Genomic DNA, 16054 nt, shown 5'->3' with positions numbered 1-16054 from the left:
AAAGCTGGGTGAGGGACAAGTCACACCCTCAGTTGAATTAGAAGTGGGTTCCTCCCCTATCTCCTGGGGATGGAAAACTGAGAGCAAAGTTGGAAAAGCTGAGGAGATGGCAGTGATGAGAAGGGTATTTCTCTAAGCCCATACTCCCAAACCTATGGTAGTACTACATTATAGTCCTCCAAGCATTAAGTACTCAGGTATTTAGCCTATACATCCTAAGAAATTAACATCACCCCATCCCCCAATTTGAGGCATTCCAGCATTTAGCCCTCAGACCTAGGCCCTAAGTCCTAATTCCAAACCTCAGCCCTGATGCTTAGATCCCATCCTTAAGGATGGGAGTCTTTTTTCAGTGTTTTCTGTTGATCCATTGAGGTCAGATGATGAAGCATGCTACCCATCTCCTGACAGAGAGGTGATGGACACAAGGCAGAGTGAGACATATATTTTTGGATATATAATATGGAACTTTGTTTGCTTGACTATGTACATTTGGGTCAAAGGTTTTGTTTTTCTTTCTTTTTTTCTTCTTTTCCATTGAGGTGAGGTAGAAGAGAAAATAAATGTTTATTAATTGAAAAAAAAACAAAGTTACAAGATAGATCCTTGGGCATGTTTTCAAAGTCTTCCCTCCTGGGTTAGTGACTGTGCCTGTGCCAAGCCAAACCTTCAACATGGCTTTTTTAAAGGAAGGGAGATGATGGAGAAAGAAATCTGAGGAGGGAAGATAATTGCTGAGGGGAATGCACACGAGGGTCCTTCAGGCCTCCCCCTAACCAGGATTCAGGCCTCTCTGGTGTGGTCCTCTTATTCCCACTAGCAAACGTAGGAGCAGCAAGCAAGCCTGGAAAACCACACTGGTCAGTGGCATCTAGGCCATGAGACATAACACTAGCAACCCCAGTATTCGTGAGATTGGTCCAATTCAGAGCAGGCTCCGTCCCCGTGTTTCCTGGAGACCCCAACTCCTCTCCGTACCAGCCAAGCTCGGGAAAGAACTGGGACAGTCCCTCAGGCCCTGGATCGCCAGGAAGTTTCATCCCAGGGCAAACAGAAAGCCCTTAGTTGGGGTCACACCCAAAATGACTCATCCCTAGAGGAGCAGAACAGCTTCCATTTCCTTGGCTGGACTGATTCTAACTTGCCAGATGTGGGACAGCTGTGACCAAGGCTGTGGCTGTTTATTGTCTTCAAGAATGGGGCGATGTTCGGGAGAATAGCTCTAAAACCCATATGGAGAGCTAGAGGACTGTCCTCTGGGGGAAGAAATTCATTCAGTACAAAGCTGTTTTTCCCCTCACTGTGTCCCCAAGTTGGTTTTCACCCCACCCTTTTGATCAGATATTTTTACTTTAATTTTTAGTATATATCACATATCATGACAGAGAGGCAAGGTGTTGTGAGGGAAAGAAAGTTAGCCTCAGAGCCAGGAAAACCTGCATTCAAGACCTGCCTTCGACACATACTGTTATGTGACCTTGGACCAGTCACTCAACTCCTCACCGTTCTAAGCAGCTCTCTAAGATTGTAAGTTGAAGAGACAGCACCAACCTGCATTGATAGAAGGGGTTCCCTGTAGCAATGAATCCCTGGTCCAGTCCCTAGTCTTCCCTATATTTTTTTTACCCTTTCATTTTTCAAAGCACATCCAACCAGCTCGCCCATTTCAGTTCTAACATAAGGTGTTGGCAGATAGATTTAAGTATCCCCAGGTTGTTATTGAGACAACTTGGGAAGGGAAGTGAATTGACCCAGCTTACCAGAGGTCTTACACATTGTTGCTGGTGGAGCTGGGATGAGAACCCAGGTCTTCTTGGCTCCCAGCAAAGGTCCCTTTCCACCAGACCACAGTGATGAGCTCCAAGGCTAGGTCATGGGGGGCAGGAGGGTCATGACTCACAGGTTTGATGTAGATTCAATTCCTTTTCAGAAACCTTTGTACCCATCAAGGTCCAGTTCCACTTCTACTATTCCTACCAGCAGTGATGTTTCCATCTGAGAATGGATTGGGGGAAGGGGAGAAGGGAGGCTAGGGGTCTTGTTGGGGAAGCAAAGGGGAGAGAATTGTCTGGAGCTGAGGGAAGGTGGCTATGGGGAAGTGAAACTTTCCATTCTCCCTTGTGTAAGCCTACTCTCCACACCCCTATTCTGAGGTAGGAATTGGAAACTAGTGTGGAATTGGGGGTGGGGGGTAGGTCCTAATAAAGCCCAGTGACTTCTGCAATAAAAATCTCTTCCTGAGTCAAAGGGTGGTTCTCCCTAGGGCCATGGGGCCCTCACCTTCAGCAGTTTCCCCAGACTTTATTATGTCTGGGGAATAAAAAGAGGAAAGTAATTTGGGAAGAGGCTTGTTCAGCATCAGCTTGTCAGAAAAGCCGATGGGTCAGGACAAGAAGAGAGTAACTCAACTCCCAATACCCGATACCCTGTCTGATCACAAAGTTCTATTATGATACTAATTGATATGTAGGAGACTCAGCCCCACCTTTTCTGCACTTTCAGAGCCTTCCAGGGTGATCTTATCATCCTTTCGCCATGGTTTCATAGGGCACTTAGTTGGGTGGAAAACCGCTGAGTAGAGAAATTCAGACACTGCCACTCATGTCGCTTCTCTGTAATTCAGTTCGACAGGTCTTTCTTGAGTATCCTCTGTGAGCCCAACATTGCTCTAAGCCCGAGGGAGAGTGGGAAAGTCTTGCTGGTCCTCATGAATGATGTAGAATCACAGGATCATAGAACTAACATTGAAAGGGATATTGGAGTCCATCTAGTCTAACTCCTCATTTCAGATCTATAGAGGTTTAGTGACTCCCACAAAGAGTCAAAGGTAGGATCTGAATCCAGGTGCTCTGACATTCCAGCTCTGTGCTTTTACACAGGCTGTTTCCAACATGCCCAGAATATGCTCCCTTCCTCACAACTGCCTCTTCCTGGCCCCTTTTGGGGTTTTCTTAGCAAAGATATTGGAGTGGTTTGTCATTTCCTTCTCTAGCTTATTTTACAGTTGAGGAAATGGGAGCAAACAGGGTTAAGTGACTTGCCCAGGCTAGTTAAGTGTCTGAGGCTGGATTTGAACCCAGAAAGATGAGTCTTCCTAACTCCAGGCCCAGCACTCTATCTACTGTGCCACCTAGCTGCCCTTAGAATCCCTAGTTTCTTTCAAAGCTCAGCTCAAATGCTGTCTTCTACATTAGGCCTTTCCTAATCTCCCCAGTGGCTAGTGCCTCGTCCACAAAATTACCTTGTGTTTATTATGTATCTAGTTATGTGGGTACATGTTGTCTCCTTCCCTCAACAGAAGATAAGCTCTCTGAGGGCAGGGGCTATTTCATTTATGACTTGGTGTCCCTAGCCCTCTGCCCTGTTCCTGGCACATAATAGATGCTTAATTAATACTTGACAGCTGCCTGGTTGGCAAAGCCAACAGGAGCATAAGACAAAGTTTTGCACTCAGAGTTTCTAATCCTTAAGGAGACAAGATTGGCACATATATAGTAACTGAAGAACACTCTAAGTGGTATATGACAAATAGAATAGAATTAAGTGCCCGAACAGTGCTGACTTCCTGCCAGTGGCCCCAGAAGAGGAGAGATGAGTGTGGGTTGCATGCTTGGAGAATGGCACTCGAAACAAGGCTGTGGGTCACTTTGAGATGGGTAGACAGGAAATCAGAGGGCATTCCAGACAGAATAAGAGGATGGTAAGGAGGCAGAGGAGAGGGGCAGCTACTGGTCATGAAAACAATGCTGGGAGACAGTAAGATACAGTGAAGAGTCCAGGACTGGGAGTCATTGTACTTGGGTTCTAGGCTTGGCTCTGCCAATTCACTATTAACTGTGTGACCTTAGACAAGTCCCTTATCCTCCCCAGGCCTCAATTTCCTCCTCTGCAAAATGAAGGAATTAGAATTTGGTATAATGCTATACCAAGATAAAATCAAAATGGGTACATGATTTAGATATAAAGACGGATACTATAAGCAAACTAGGAGAGCAAGGAATAGTTTACCTGTCAGATCTATGGAGAAGGGAAGAATTTATGGCCAAACAAGAGATAGAGAACATTATGAAATGCAAAGTGGATGACTTTGATTCCATTCAATTGAAAAGCTTTTGCACAGACAAAGCCAAATGCATCCAAGATTAGAAGGGAAGCAGGAAGCTGGGAAACAATGTTTACAACCAGTGTCTCTGATAAAGGCCTCATTTCTAAAATAAATGGAGAACTGAGTTGAATTTATAAGAATGCAAGTCGTTCCCCAATTGAAAAATGGTCGAAGGATATAAACAGACAGTTTTCAGAGGAAGAAATTAAAGATATCTATAGTCATATGAAAAAATGCTCTAAATCACTATTGCTTAGAGAAATTCAAATCAAAATAACTCTGAGGTACCACATCACACCTATCAGATGGGCTAACATGACAAAACAGAAAAAGGAATTTGGCACAATGGAAAGAGTACTTTGGAATCAGAAGACCTGGGTTGAAGTCTCAGCTTTGCCACTTACTACCTGCAGGCACATACATGTGTGACCCTAGACATGTCACTTAACTTCTCTTCATCTGTAAAATAAAGAACTAGTTGACTCCTAAGGTCCCTTCCATCTCTACACATATAATCTAGATAGGCATCATGGATAGAGCACTAAACCTAGGGTCAGGAAGACACTTACTAGCTATGTGACCCTGAGCCTCAGTTTCCTCATCTGTAAATGGGGCTAGTTCTAGCACCTACCTCTTATGGTTGTTATGAGAATCAAATGAGATAATAATTGTAAAGCACTTAGCACAGAGCCTGGCACATAGTAAGGGCTATATAAATGTTAGCTATTATTATTATTATTAATTCTGTGATCTATTAAAAAAATCTCTTCCAGCTCTGAAGTTCTTTGATTCCTAAGAGCTCGCCTTTTTCTTACCCATAGCTCCCTGGAGATGACCTGCTATGACAGTGATGATGCCAACCCCCGCAGTGTGTCCAGCCTCTCCAACCGCTCCTCCCCACTCTCTTGGCGCTACGGACAATCCAGCCCCCGCCTGCAGGCGGGTGACGCACCTTCAGTGGGCGGGAGCTGCCGCTCCGAGGGCCCTCCAGCCTGGTACATGCATGGCGAGAGAGCCCACTATTCTCACACTATGCCTATGCGAAGTCCCAGCAAACTCAGCCACATCTCCCGCCTTGAGCTAGTTGAGTCTTTGGATTCTGATGAGGTTGACCTCAAATCTGGCTATATGAGTGACAGTGACCTCATGGGCAAGACCATGACAGAGGATGACGACATCACCACAGGGTAAGGCTATGGCCCTTTCGAGAGCATGGCTTAGAAGGGAAAAGAGGGGGCCATCTTTGTTGGCTTGGTAGAGACTGAGATACTTACAAGTTCTTTTAGATTCTTTGCATTTTAACAAGAATGGAGATTTGATCCTCCCCTTTGCTGGGTTATTTAGAGCCCTGTGGAGCCTCTCCACCAAGTTCTGGGCTATGTATTTGCTAGAAGGAAAGGCGGAATTAGAGACATCAATAAAATGGGGAGGGGAAAAGAAGGACGGCATTTGTATATGTAGCTTCTTCTCCCTGTGTATGGTTGGTGTGTTTTTATGGGCTAAGGAAGGCAGGAACTGGACTTTGTGGAGCTCATCAGCCAGTGATGGTGAATCCCTTTTTAAGTTGCAAAGGAGGTACCAACCTGAACTTGTATAAGGAGTTCCTTTTATCAATGCAAGAGCAGCTCCATTTTCTAAACCCTTTATGGCTTACTCTCTGATAGGTTGCTACCTAGACCTCCTATCTTGGTACTGTTCCCTTCCCAACCTTTAAAAGACTCCTCATATCTCCTTTCTTCCACAGAGACTTCTAAATCTTTTCTCCTTACTGCTCCTTTCCTAGTCATTCTTGCGCTTAGGGTAAATTCAGTTGAGGGTTGGGACGTATAAGATCCAATCATTGTTGAGATGGATTCATTGCAGAAGTCATGGGAGTTAAACATATTGAAGAACTGGAAGCCAGGGAAGTGAAAGAGAACAAGGGTTGGAGTGGAGAAGACTGAAGCCAGTTATTGAGCGGATTGAGGAGAAAGTGATCTAGAGGTCTATAAAAGGCAGCAAAAAAGGGAATCTGGATAAGATGAAATGAACTTGACCTGTTGGTCAGTCCTTCAGTTGGGTCCAACTCTTCACGACCCCATGGACCACAGCACACCGGGCCTTTCTGTCCTCCACTATCTCCCCAAGTCTGTCCAAGCTTGTGTTCCTTTTTCCAATGATACTATCCATCTCATCCTCTGTCATCCCCTTTACCTTTTGCCTTCAATCTTTCTCAACATCAGAGACTTTTCCAGTGAGTCCTGTCTTCTCATTTTGTGGCCAAAGTATTTAAGCTTCAGCTTCTGTATCTGACCTTTCAATGAATAGTCTGAATTAATTTCTGTAAGTATTGACTGATTTGATCCTCTTGCTGTCCAAGGGACTCTCAAATGTCTTCTGTATCATTCAGCTTTTTTCTCTCCTCCATTCTACACATACTTGTACAGCAGTGAGAATGGATCCCTAATAGAAAATACAGAGTGCCTTTCCTTAGGTATCTTTAAAGCTGAGAGAGCTTCCTTTCTGAATGGGACAATTTCATTTAAGTCTTGCCTCGAGGCAGGAGAGAAGATATAATGAATTCTAGATGTCCTCTACAAGATTCTAGGGTTTTTTTTTTTATCAGATATGCCTTCTAATCATCAGGCCCACACTTGAAGTATTTCCAGTGGGGTAGGAGCTGTTAATCTTTGCACTCTCCTGCAGATCCTTCAAGAGCCCAGGCTCATTTCCACACTTGCATAAGACATCCAGGATCCCAGTGATATGCTATATCTCTGTTGTCTGTAGACCAACCTATCACAATTCTAATAAACTCATCACCAGGGCAAGGAATTTTTTGGCCATGGTAATTCTCAAAAAGCTAGTAGACATAAGTTATGGAACAATTATGATCACAGCTGGTGGGGCAATCATAAATCCTTGAAGAATCAAAGTAAATATTCCTTGTAATAAGCCCATCATCATTTCCTATTACTTACTGACATAGAAGTAATTTTCTGTTCCCATATCCCAGTGCCTTAGTGATGAACACAATTTTAAACATGTTGAAATAATGAAAAAGAAGGCAACAGAATTAGATCAAAGGAAACACTGATAGACTTTCCAGCTGTAGGAGAACACACACCCTTCTCAATGGGAATGTTTTCTGATGATTTGCCCAAGAAACTCAAGAAAGAGTCACCAGTTCTATTCTGTGCTCTGTCACAATAGGCAGTTAGAATTGGTTACTTTTGTCAACTTCAATTTCTCTCCTAGTAATAGCAGAATAATACTTTTTAAAATTTCACACTCTTTATAAATGAGGTAAGAAATTACTATTTGCCTGCACAATATTTACTCATTCATCCATTTTTGTTCACCAAACACATATTTGTTGATCATCTGTGATGCTCAGGGCCTTGTTCCTGCTTACAATTTAATCAAAAGACAATGTAGTCTCTGATTGGTGACTCCCAAAGATATTAGTCTGGGACCCAGGCTACTGTCTTTGGGAGATACCAGTCAGAGACCATTTCACACAAAGCTGAGAGTGTCAGAGCTAAGACTAGAATAAGTCCAGTGCCCTAACTAGCTGTGTGAAATAGTCGTCACCACGTTGAGCCTTGGTTTTCTCATCTGCCAAATGGATGAGTTAGACTAGACACTTCCTGAGAGCCACCTATGAACTGCAAGAACGTTTACTGTCACTTGAGAAACCAGGCAGCCCTTTTCTAGGAACACACACACACCGCGGGTCCTTCCTACCCATATTGTTCTCTGAAACTTCAGTTGGCCTCTGGAAGCTAGAAGGCATATCACATTAAACTCACGTTTGTAAAGAGCTTTACTTGTGACCTGTAAATCACTTTCCTCCCAGCAGTCCTGAAGTATATAGTGCAAATATTATTCTCTCCTCCTTCCTCCCATTTTACAAAGGAGTAAGAGTTTATTATGAGAAGAGGAGATTCAGCTCGTGCCAGCCACCAGTCCCCCCACCTTAATGCTCCTCCTTTCCACCCTGATCCCATGATGCCAGCCACCCTCCTGTAATGGGACTCCCCAAGTCATGTAGTTCCCTACAGGTCTTCAGCACTAGGAGAAACCAAAGGTCCCTAGGACCTTCACCTAGTGACTTCCTCATTTGACTCTGGGGCAGGGTGGGGGAAGAAAGAAAGGGAACAAGCATTTATTAAGTACCTACTATGTGCCTGACACCATGCTAAACGCTTTACAAATGTTACTTCACTTGATCCTTACAACAACTCTGTAAGTTTGACACTATCATTGTCACCTTATACAATTGAAGATACCGAGACAGAGGTTAAGGGACTTGCCCAGGGTCACACAGAAAATAGGTGTTGAAGTCCAGATTTGAACTCAGTTTATCCTGACTCCAGGTCCAGTGATCTATCCATTGATCCATCTAGCTGTCAAAGTAGAGTCAGTTATCCAACAATCTCCTCCCATGATCCTTTACAGGGTTTAGCCCTAGTACTAACCCAAGCTCTAAGTCTTTGACTTACATGTCTAAATAGTCTTCCCTCTCAGTTCTTTCATTTTCAGCCCCCATTCCTTTAAACTCCTGGTCCTTTCTCTTCCAACGCCATGAGCCCCACCTTCTGCCCTTTGGTACATAGTGATCCCTGATCATTTGTACGTTTCCCCATCCCAAATCTGTCAGGGCTGGACCATGGAAAAATGACTCAGACCCAGATGGCAGTTTGGGGAAGAGAAAAAGGGAGGGACACAAATGAAGGAGGGGGACACAACGTTCAAGCTAACTGCTCCCATTCTCCAAGCCAGGAGATCCTAAAACACAGATTGAGCTCTAGAAATCTCAAATCTTTATCTGCCAGGTCTCCAGACTGCCACTTTGTCCCCTTCTCTGAGATTTGCTGAGATTAAAGGTGATGCAGTGGGTAGAGCACAGGAGTTGGAGTCAGAAAGATCTAAGTTCAAATCCTAGCTGGGTGACTTTAAGCAAATCACTGAACCTCTCTGTTAGGTTCCTCCTCTGTAAAATGGGATTAATAATAGCACCAACCTTACGGGGTTGTTGTGAGGCTCAAATGAGACTATATATTAAGTGTTTTGCAAACCTCAAAGCATTTTATAAGTGGCAGCTATTGATTATTAATCCCAATGAGAAAGAATAAAAGCAGCCATGAGGCCCCTTTCCCTGATCTAATCAAAGGCTTTAACCAGAAATTTAGTCTCAGTGACTCCCAGCAGAAGAAGTAACTCTTCTTGAAGCATTCAGGAGCACCCACGACAACAGTTTCACTCCCTGGACTTATTCCCATCCAAGCAGCCTGCTCTCTTCCTCAGCCTTCTGGGACAAATTTGGAGGGATCTGGACCAGGGAAGGTCCAGCCAATTAGACAGCTGACTCATGTGTAGGGTTGTTTACTGCCTGTTGACTCTGGGACTGGCCTGACCTCCGATCCGCAGATCAGCCTGGCCAGGAGCCGGACTGGAGAGGAGACATCCCTGCACACACCATGCACTGAGCTCCTACCCTATGCCCAGCCCCCGAATCGGACCCGCAGGAGATGGGCAGAGAGAATAGGCAGCCTTCCTGACAAGCAACACAGTTTCTGCCCTCACAATATTCTCTGTGTGATGAGGAAGGCGTGATTTATGCCCTCAGAGAGCTCCTAGTCTAATGGGAAAGAAAGCCTGTTCTCTCAGGGAGCTAGTTCCCTGTTCGATGGGAATGACAATCTCTGCCTTCAGGAAGCTTCCAGTCTGATGGAAAGGGCAGTCCTTGCACATGTGTAGGCAAACACTTGTGTGCAAAAATCAGGCCTAATAATTGAGGGATCTAAGCACAAAGACTGAACCAAAAGAAATTCAATTAAGCTATAGCCCTAAGTGTGTTGTGTTCTGTGTTCCTTCTGGGAGCATAGCAAAAATCCCTCTGCCTTTGTCTAGAAATTGTTGTATTTCCCTTTATAAAGAAGACATGTTCCTGGCTGGGGGGGGGGGTCAAAAGAGAAGCAGAAATCAAGATTTTGTAAATGACTTCCAGTTTCCCCTATTATTTACACGGTTTGGGGGCTATTTTGTCTTTGTTCTGATTGGTCTTTGGTTTTAACTTTTTCCATTCCTGGCTTCTCAAACCAAATAATCTATGCACAGGAAACCCAGAGTTCACACTGATGATCCCTTTGTAACCATAAGGATTTTTTTTAAGAAATATGAATAATTGCTCCTCAATTTATGAGTTGTTTAAAGTTTTAGATTTTTGTTTAAAGTTTTAGATTTCCATCTCTCCTTTTCGTTTTGCTTTTGGAAAAGTAGGACACATCTGCATTTCCAACAAATCTTGCAAGGAATATGCCATGTTTGCTTAAAAACCAATCTTTTAAGCTGTCATCATTTCAGAAAAGCCTCCCGTTAGAAATACTCTGACCCATGTCAATGACTTGGCTGCCTCTGTAACACCAGGCCAGCTACCTAACTTCCTTTTCTGGGCCCTGAAAAGAACCTTTTCTCAACGAGAAACGAAACCAAGCCTTGGGTTCTCGCTTCCCTAGCAGAATGAAGTGAGTAGATAGGAACCAGATAAGCTGTGAAAAATCAAGTTGATTCTGAGATACTCCACATCAAAAACCTCTCCTCTAACTGGGGAAGAGGACTAGGGTGGTTCCCTGTTGCCTGCTGAATAAAATACAAACTCAGAGCCTTCTATAGCCTGGCTCTAATCTACCTTTCCAGCCTTATTTTATACAGTTCCCAATTGTCACACTATCCTCCAAACAAACTAAACTACTTAAAACTCAGGACCATAGATCTAGGCCTGGAAGGCTCTCAGAGGCCATCTGATCCAAACTTCTCATTTTACAAAGCAGAAAATTAAGGCCCAGAGAGGGCCTTCCTTTGCCTTGTCCAGAGCCAAGCGGGCAGGTATCGGGGATGGGAATGTTCTTCCTACCAGCCCACACCACCTCCCTTCATCCTGCCTTCCCCTGCCCCTATGCATTTTCACATGCAATCCTCCATATCTAGAACAAACTTCCCTCGCCACATCTTAACCCATCAAAATCCTTCTCTTTCAATGCCCAACCCAGGTATGCCCCGAAGCCTTCCCTGTTTAATCCCACTCTCACCACTAGAAGCCAGGCTTCCTTCCCTAAATTCCTCATGTCTTTCTGTTTGACTTCTCATTTTTTTTTCAGCTTTTGTTATTGTGAAGTACTTATCTCGTGTTCCCCACCTAGGAGACTGTAAGATCTTTGCAGGCAGGAGCTCTATGGTATTTATTAACACCAGCACCGAGAACCTATTAGCCTACACAGAAAAGGCATTTAATAAATACCCGTTGGACTGAATGGAAATACCACCAGATTCACCATATGATTCTAGCCTAGCAAACACTCTTAGGATGGTGCCCTCACTGCAGCACTTAGCACACAATAAATGCTTAATAAATACTCTTTCATTCATTCATTCATCCTTTGTGCTCCCAAATCTGTTGCCAGGCTGCTAGTCTGATCTTAGGAAAGGCAAATTCCTTTTAATATCAGGGAGGGCAAACAGTCAGAAGGGCAAAACCAATTGCTACTACTCTGTTGTGGGTCAGGGTAGGGTGCATTCACTAATATTATATAACCTTTTTGTCATCTGTCAGTACTGTTAGCTTGTGTTCAACTTGTAATCAGACTAAAATCCCTGTCTCTCTTTCTTTTATTTGAACTCTTATTGTCTTATCTCCTCAACCTTGTAGTTGATTTTTTTAAATTAAATTTCATTTTGTTAATTCCAGCTTCTTAAGATCTTTATTGAAAACTTGATTCTGGGGCAGCTAGGTGGCGCAGTGGATAGAGCTCTGGCCTTAGAGTCAGGAGGACCTGAGTTCAAAACCCGACCTCAAACACTTGACACTTACTAGCTGTGTGACCCTGGGCAAGTCACTTAACCCCAATTGCCTCACCAAAAGGCCAAAAAAAAGAAGAAAACTTTATTCTCTCATTCATTCTCTCTCTTTTTAACATATTTGATGTTCATCCCAGCTCTTTGCCAACTTCGTAGTTTCTGAGAGAACTGTCTATGGCTTCATATAAGTCAATGATAAAACATATATATCTTCTTCTTTAAAAAAATATGTATGTATGTATGTATGAAGAAGAAGACTGCAGGGTAGCTAGGTAATACAGTAGATAGAACTTCGGCCTTGGAGTCAAGAGGACCTGAGTTCAAATCCAGCCTCAGACACTTGATACTTACTAGATGTGTGACACTGAGCAAGTCACTTAACCCCGATTGCCTCACCAAAAAGCAAATAAAAAAAGAAGAAGAAGAAGATTGGAACCCTGGGGCATAATAGTAGAGACCTCTCCCCAGCATGACATCAACATATTAACAGCCTTCTCTGGGTCTGGCCACTCTTGCTTGGGATTAAACAGGGAAGGCTTCATGGCACACCTGGACTGGGCTTTGAAGAAGGATTTTAATGGGTTGAAATGTGAAGAGGGAAATCTGTTCTAGATATGGGGGGTTGCATGTGAAAATGCAGACAGGGGCAGGGGAAGGCAGGATGAATGCAAGGGAGGCAGTGTGAGATAGCAGGAAGAACACAGTAGTGGGTTATAAATCTACCTAATTCTTCTCTCAATCGGCCTCTATTTCTCCATCTTATTCACAAGGACAACATTATTCAATACCTTGTGCAATTTAATCTAAACACACTCTGCCTGAGGCAGTTCCTCAATCTATCTATCAGATTAGTTATTTTGTCCTATGTCAAGGTAGCATCCAGGCCCAGGCATCTGTGTGAGCTGAGCCAGGTCCAGAGGGGGTGGTTAAGGCTGAGGCAAGGCTAGGTCCTAATCTGGCAGTTAATAACAGGACGAATTGAAATTGGTACAGATGTGGAAGGGTCAGGCTAGGAGAGGCCAGAGCAATTTAACTATGGGGAGATCTGGCAAACCAAAAATCATTCTGCACGAGGGGCAAAAGCAGAATAATCTAGGTAGGTTTGAGTGGCCTTTTTCAGATCAGGGGTGATCAGAGCCAAGCAAGGTATGGAGTGACAACCAAAGATGGAGGCCAGAGTGGAGAAAGGGAGGCTCCACTGAGGAAGGCAAGCAGCTTTTGAGGAATACCAATAAAGGGTAATCCAAAAGCTAGAATGTAAATTCAGGGAGAGAACATTCATTTCTCAAGGAAACAAATGGTAAAGTGACAAAATGAGCTGGATTTAGAGTGTGGAGACCTGGCTTCAGATCCTGACCGAGCAGCTAACTGACCTCAAGCAAGTGATTTCCCCTCCCTGAGCCTCAGTTTTCTCATCTGAGGGTGGGACTAAATAACCTTTTAGGTCTTTCTTGCTCTAAATGTATAATCCCTTCATTCTAAGGGATTCAAGTTCTGAAGAATGAGTTACATGCTTCAAAGGAGGAATTTCTGTCCAAATGATTCTTTAGCTAGCTCAGTGCCTTCCATAAGGCAGCAGCTGCCTATGCGAGAAGGGTATGTTGACCATGCCCTTCTCCCCTTCCTTCTTAATGTAATCCAGGTCCAAGGAACAAGTAAGTGTGTTTGACAATATTCATCTTATTTTTAAAAAAGAGAAAAAGAAATAAGTATGGCATGTATTAGACAGCTAAGTGGTATGGTAGCTAGAGTGCTGGGCCTGGAGTCAAGAAGACTCATCTTCCTGAGTTTAGACCCAGCCCTGGACACTCACTAGCTGTGTGACCCTAGGCAAGTCATTTCACCCTGTTTGCCTCAGTTTCCTCACCTATAAAATGAGCTGGAGAAGGAACTGGCAAACCACTCCAATATCTCTGCCAAGAAAACCTCAAATGGAGCCACAAAAGGTCAGACACAACTGAACAACAACAATGGCACATATTATTTCTAGTGTATCCATAATGTCTCTCAGTACTCGCCACTTCCTTTTTAAATGCTCAGAAGCCATCTGTTTAGTAATCCATCCTAGAATTTTACTGGTGGTTGACTTTCTCCTCACAGGCCTGGGAGTTCTGGGAACCTAGTTTCCAGAATACACTTTTTTCCTATTTTTGAGAAAGTGACGCATTTGCTAGTCTTCAGTCTCAGAGTACTTTTCTGGTTCACCAACAGTTCCTCAAAGATTGCCAGTGCTAGCTTATGCATGATAGGACATTTGAAGTAGCACTCCATTCTGTGGCCATATCCTGACCTATCTTGACTTCCACTCCATGATTATTCTACCCTTCTCAGTATAACGATCACAGGGTCATAGATTTAGAGCTGGAAGACACCTGAGAGGCCAATGGGTCTAACCTCTCATTTTAAAGAAAAGCAAACTGAGGCTGGGAGAGGTTAAGTGACTTACCCAGAGTCACACAGCTACACTCTGAGATAGGATTTTAGTACCAGATTCTTGATTCTAAGTCCAGGGCTCTACTTGTTACAGTGCTTAGTATAGTACCTGGCACATAGTAGGTGCTTAATAAATGCTTGTTGACTGACACATCACCTAGGTGCCTTCCTATTGGCAAAAAAATAGCAGAGCAGTTTTGACTTTCTCTCTTTCTTGTTCCTCTTTCTTTTAATTTAAATAGCTCTTTTTTTATCCTTAGCATTTTTCACAAGGCTTAGCTTATTCCAGATGTGAGCCTTCCTGAGGCTCTTCTTACAGTTTCTTCCCATTATTTCCTTACTCATCCTTAGAATTTAAGATTTAAAAGCGGGCCTTGTTTAGTACAGAAGCATGAATCTCTGCCATAGTATCCCTAACAAATGGTCATCAAAGCTCTATTGGAAGACCTCAGGAGATCAAAAACTCCCTCTCTTCCAGAGTAGCCTAATATACTGAGTCTCCCTGGCTTCTGGCAAGACTCAACTTTGCTGCTAACCCTGCACCAAGCCTTTCTTGTCATTCCACTTGTGACAGCTTGGCCTTCTCCTTCCTCAAATTAACTTATGTTTCCATCAGAGATTCAGAGTGAGAAGGAACCTTAGAAGTGGATCATCAAGTCCAACCACCTCATTTTGTGAATGAAGAAACTGAGGCCCAGAGAGGTTAAATTATTTGCCCAAGATCACACAGTAAGTGTCCATGGCAGGACACAAACCTAGCACTTTTCAGACTCCAAATCCAACCCTATACCAAGCTGCCTTTCTATGTGGTTTTTGCCTTTGTAACCCTAGTACATATCACAGGGCCTTGGAAAAAGTAAGGCTTAATTAATGTTTGTTAAATGAATTGAAGTCAGTTAACCTCCTAGAGCCTGAGTGTTCTCATCTATTTCATGAGAACAATAATACATACTCTGCCTACTTCATGGAAACAAAGTCAATTTGTGAAAATGCTTTCTAAATTGAAAAGCTCTGTGTGGAGGTAACAGCATAGTCATTTATGAAGTTTTATACTTGACCACTTTCTCCCCAAGACAGTTGAGGGCTAGCCCATTTCTCTCTCACCCTAACCTCCTTAGCCTTCTTTTGTCCATGGTGGGCATCCTCAGTTCCTTCAATAGTTCTTCACAGAAAATGGATTCTGGGCCCCTCTTCATCCTCATCATCCTCTTGCTGGTATACTCTAGTTGAGGGGTGGGGAACCTGCAATCTCAAGGCCACCAAAGGTTTGGATTCTGTCAAAGGGCTGCACTTGAGGACCTAGAGGGCCACATGTGGCCTTGAGACCACAGATTCCCCACCCCTGCTCCATTTTGTCAAACGCTTTTGAAAAAGTGGTACCTTGACCTGAAAACGATATTTCAGTTGTGGTCTACTCTAGTGTATCATGACTGTCTTCTATTCACACAGATAAGTGAGAGTAAACTGTTGACAATTCGAGGTGACAACCTAAAGAATTTCTCCCACTTACAGAAGAGATATCTATTTTCTAAAAATAGCAGACACTAGGATTTTATCTAATCAGTGGGGATAAGGAAACTCTCCCAGTCACCTGCTTTTCCATTCCCCATTTCCCCCTCTCCCCATCCCAGCCTTTGGTATCCAGAATCACGGGAGGGGGTGGGGAAAGCCATGAAG

The 16054-nt window shown here is 43.6% G+C and overlaps 1 protein-coding gene across 5 annotated transcripts in view; it reads left to right on the top strand.

Moving 5' to 3' along the window:
• The window catches only part of NAV1 (neuron navigator 1), a 352950-nt gene that overhangs the window by 237474 nt on the left and 99422 nt on the right, over positions 1-16054 (top strand). For all 5 annotated transcript variants that reach the window (XM_078156430.1, XM_078156429.1, XM_078156428.1 and 2 more), the window contains one exon: positions 4927-5292. In XM_078156430.1, the coding sequence (XP_078012556.1) occupies positions 4927-5292 (366 nt within the window). The remainder of the gene's footprint in view (positions 1-4926; positions 5293-16054) is intronic.

The sequence above is a fragment of the Phascolarctos cinereus genome, unplaced genomic scaffold (assembly GCF_003287225.1).
Source record: "Phascolarctos cinereus isolate Bilbo 61053 unplaced genomic scaffold, phaCin_HiC Scaffold_5;HRSCAF=322, whole genome shotgun sequence".
NCBI lineage: Eukaryota > Metazoa > Chordata > Mammalia > Diprotodontia > Phascolarctidae > Phascolarctos > Phascolarctos cinereus.
Note: the sequence above shows the minus strand (reverse complement) of the source record. Positions and strands in the feature narration are given on the sequence as shown.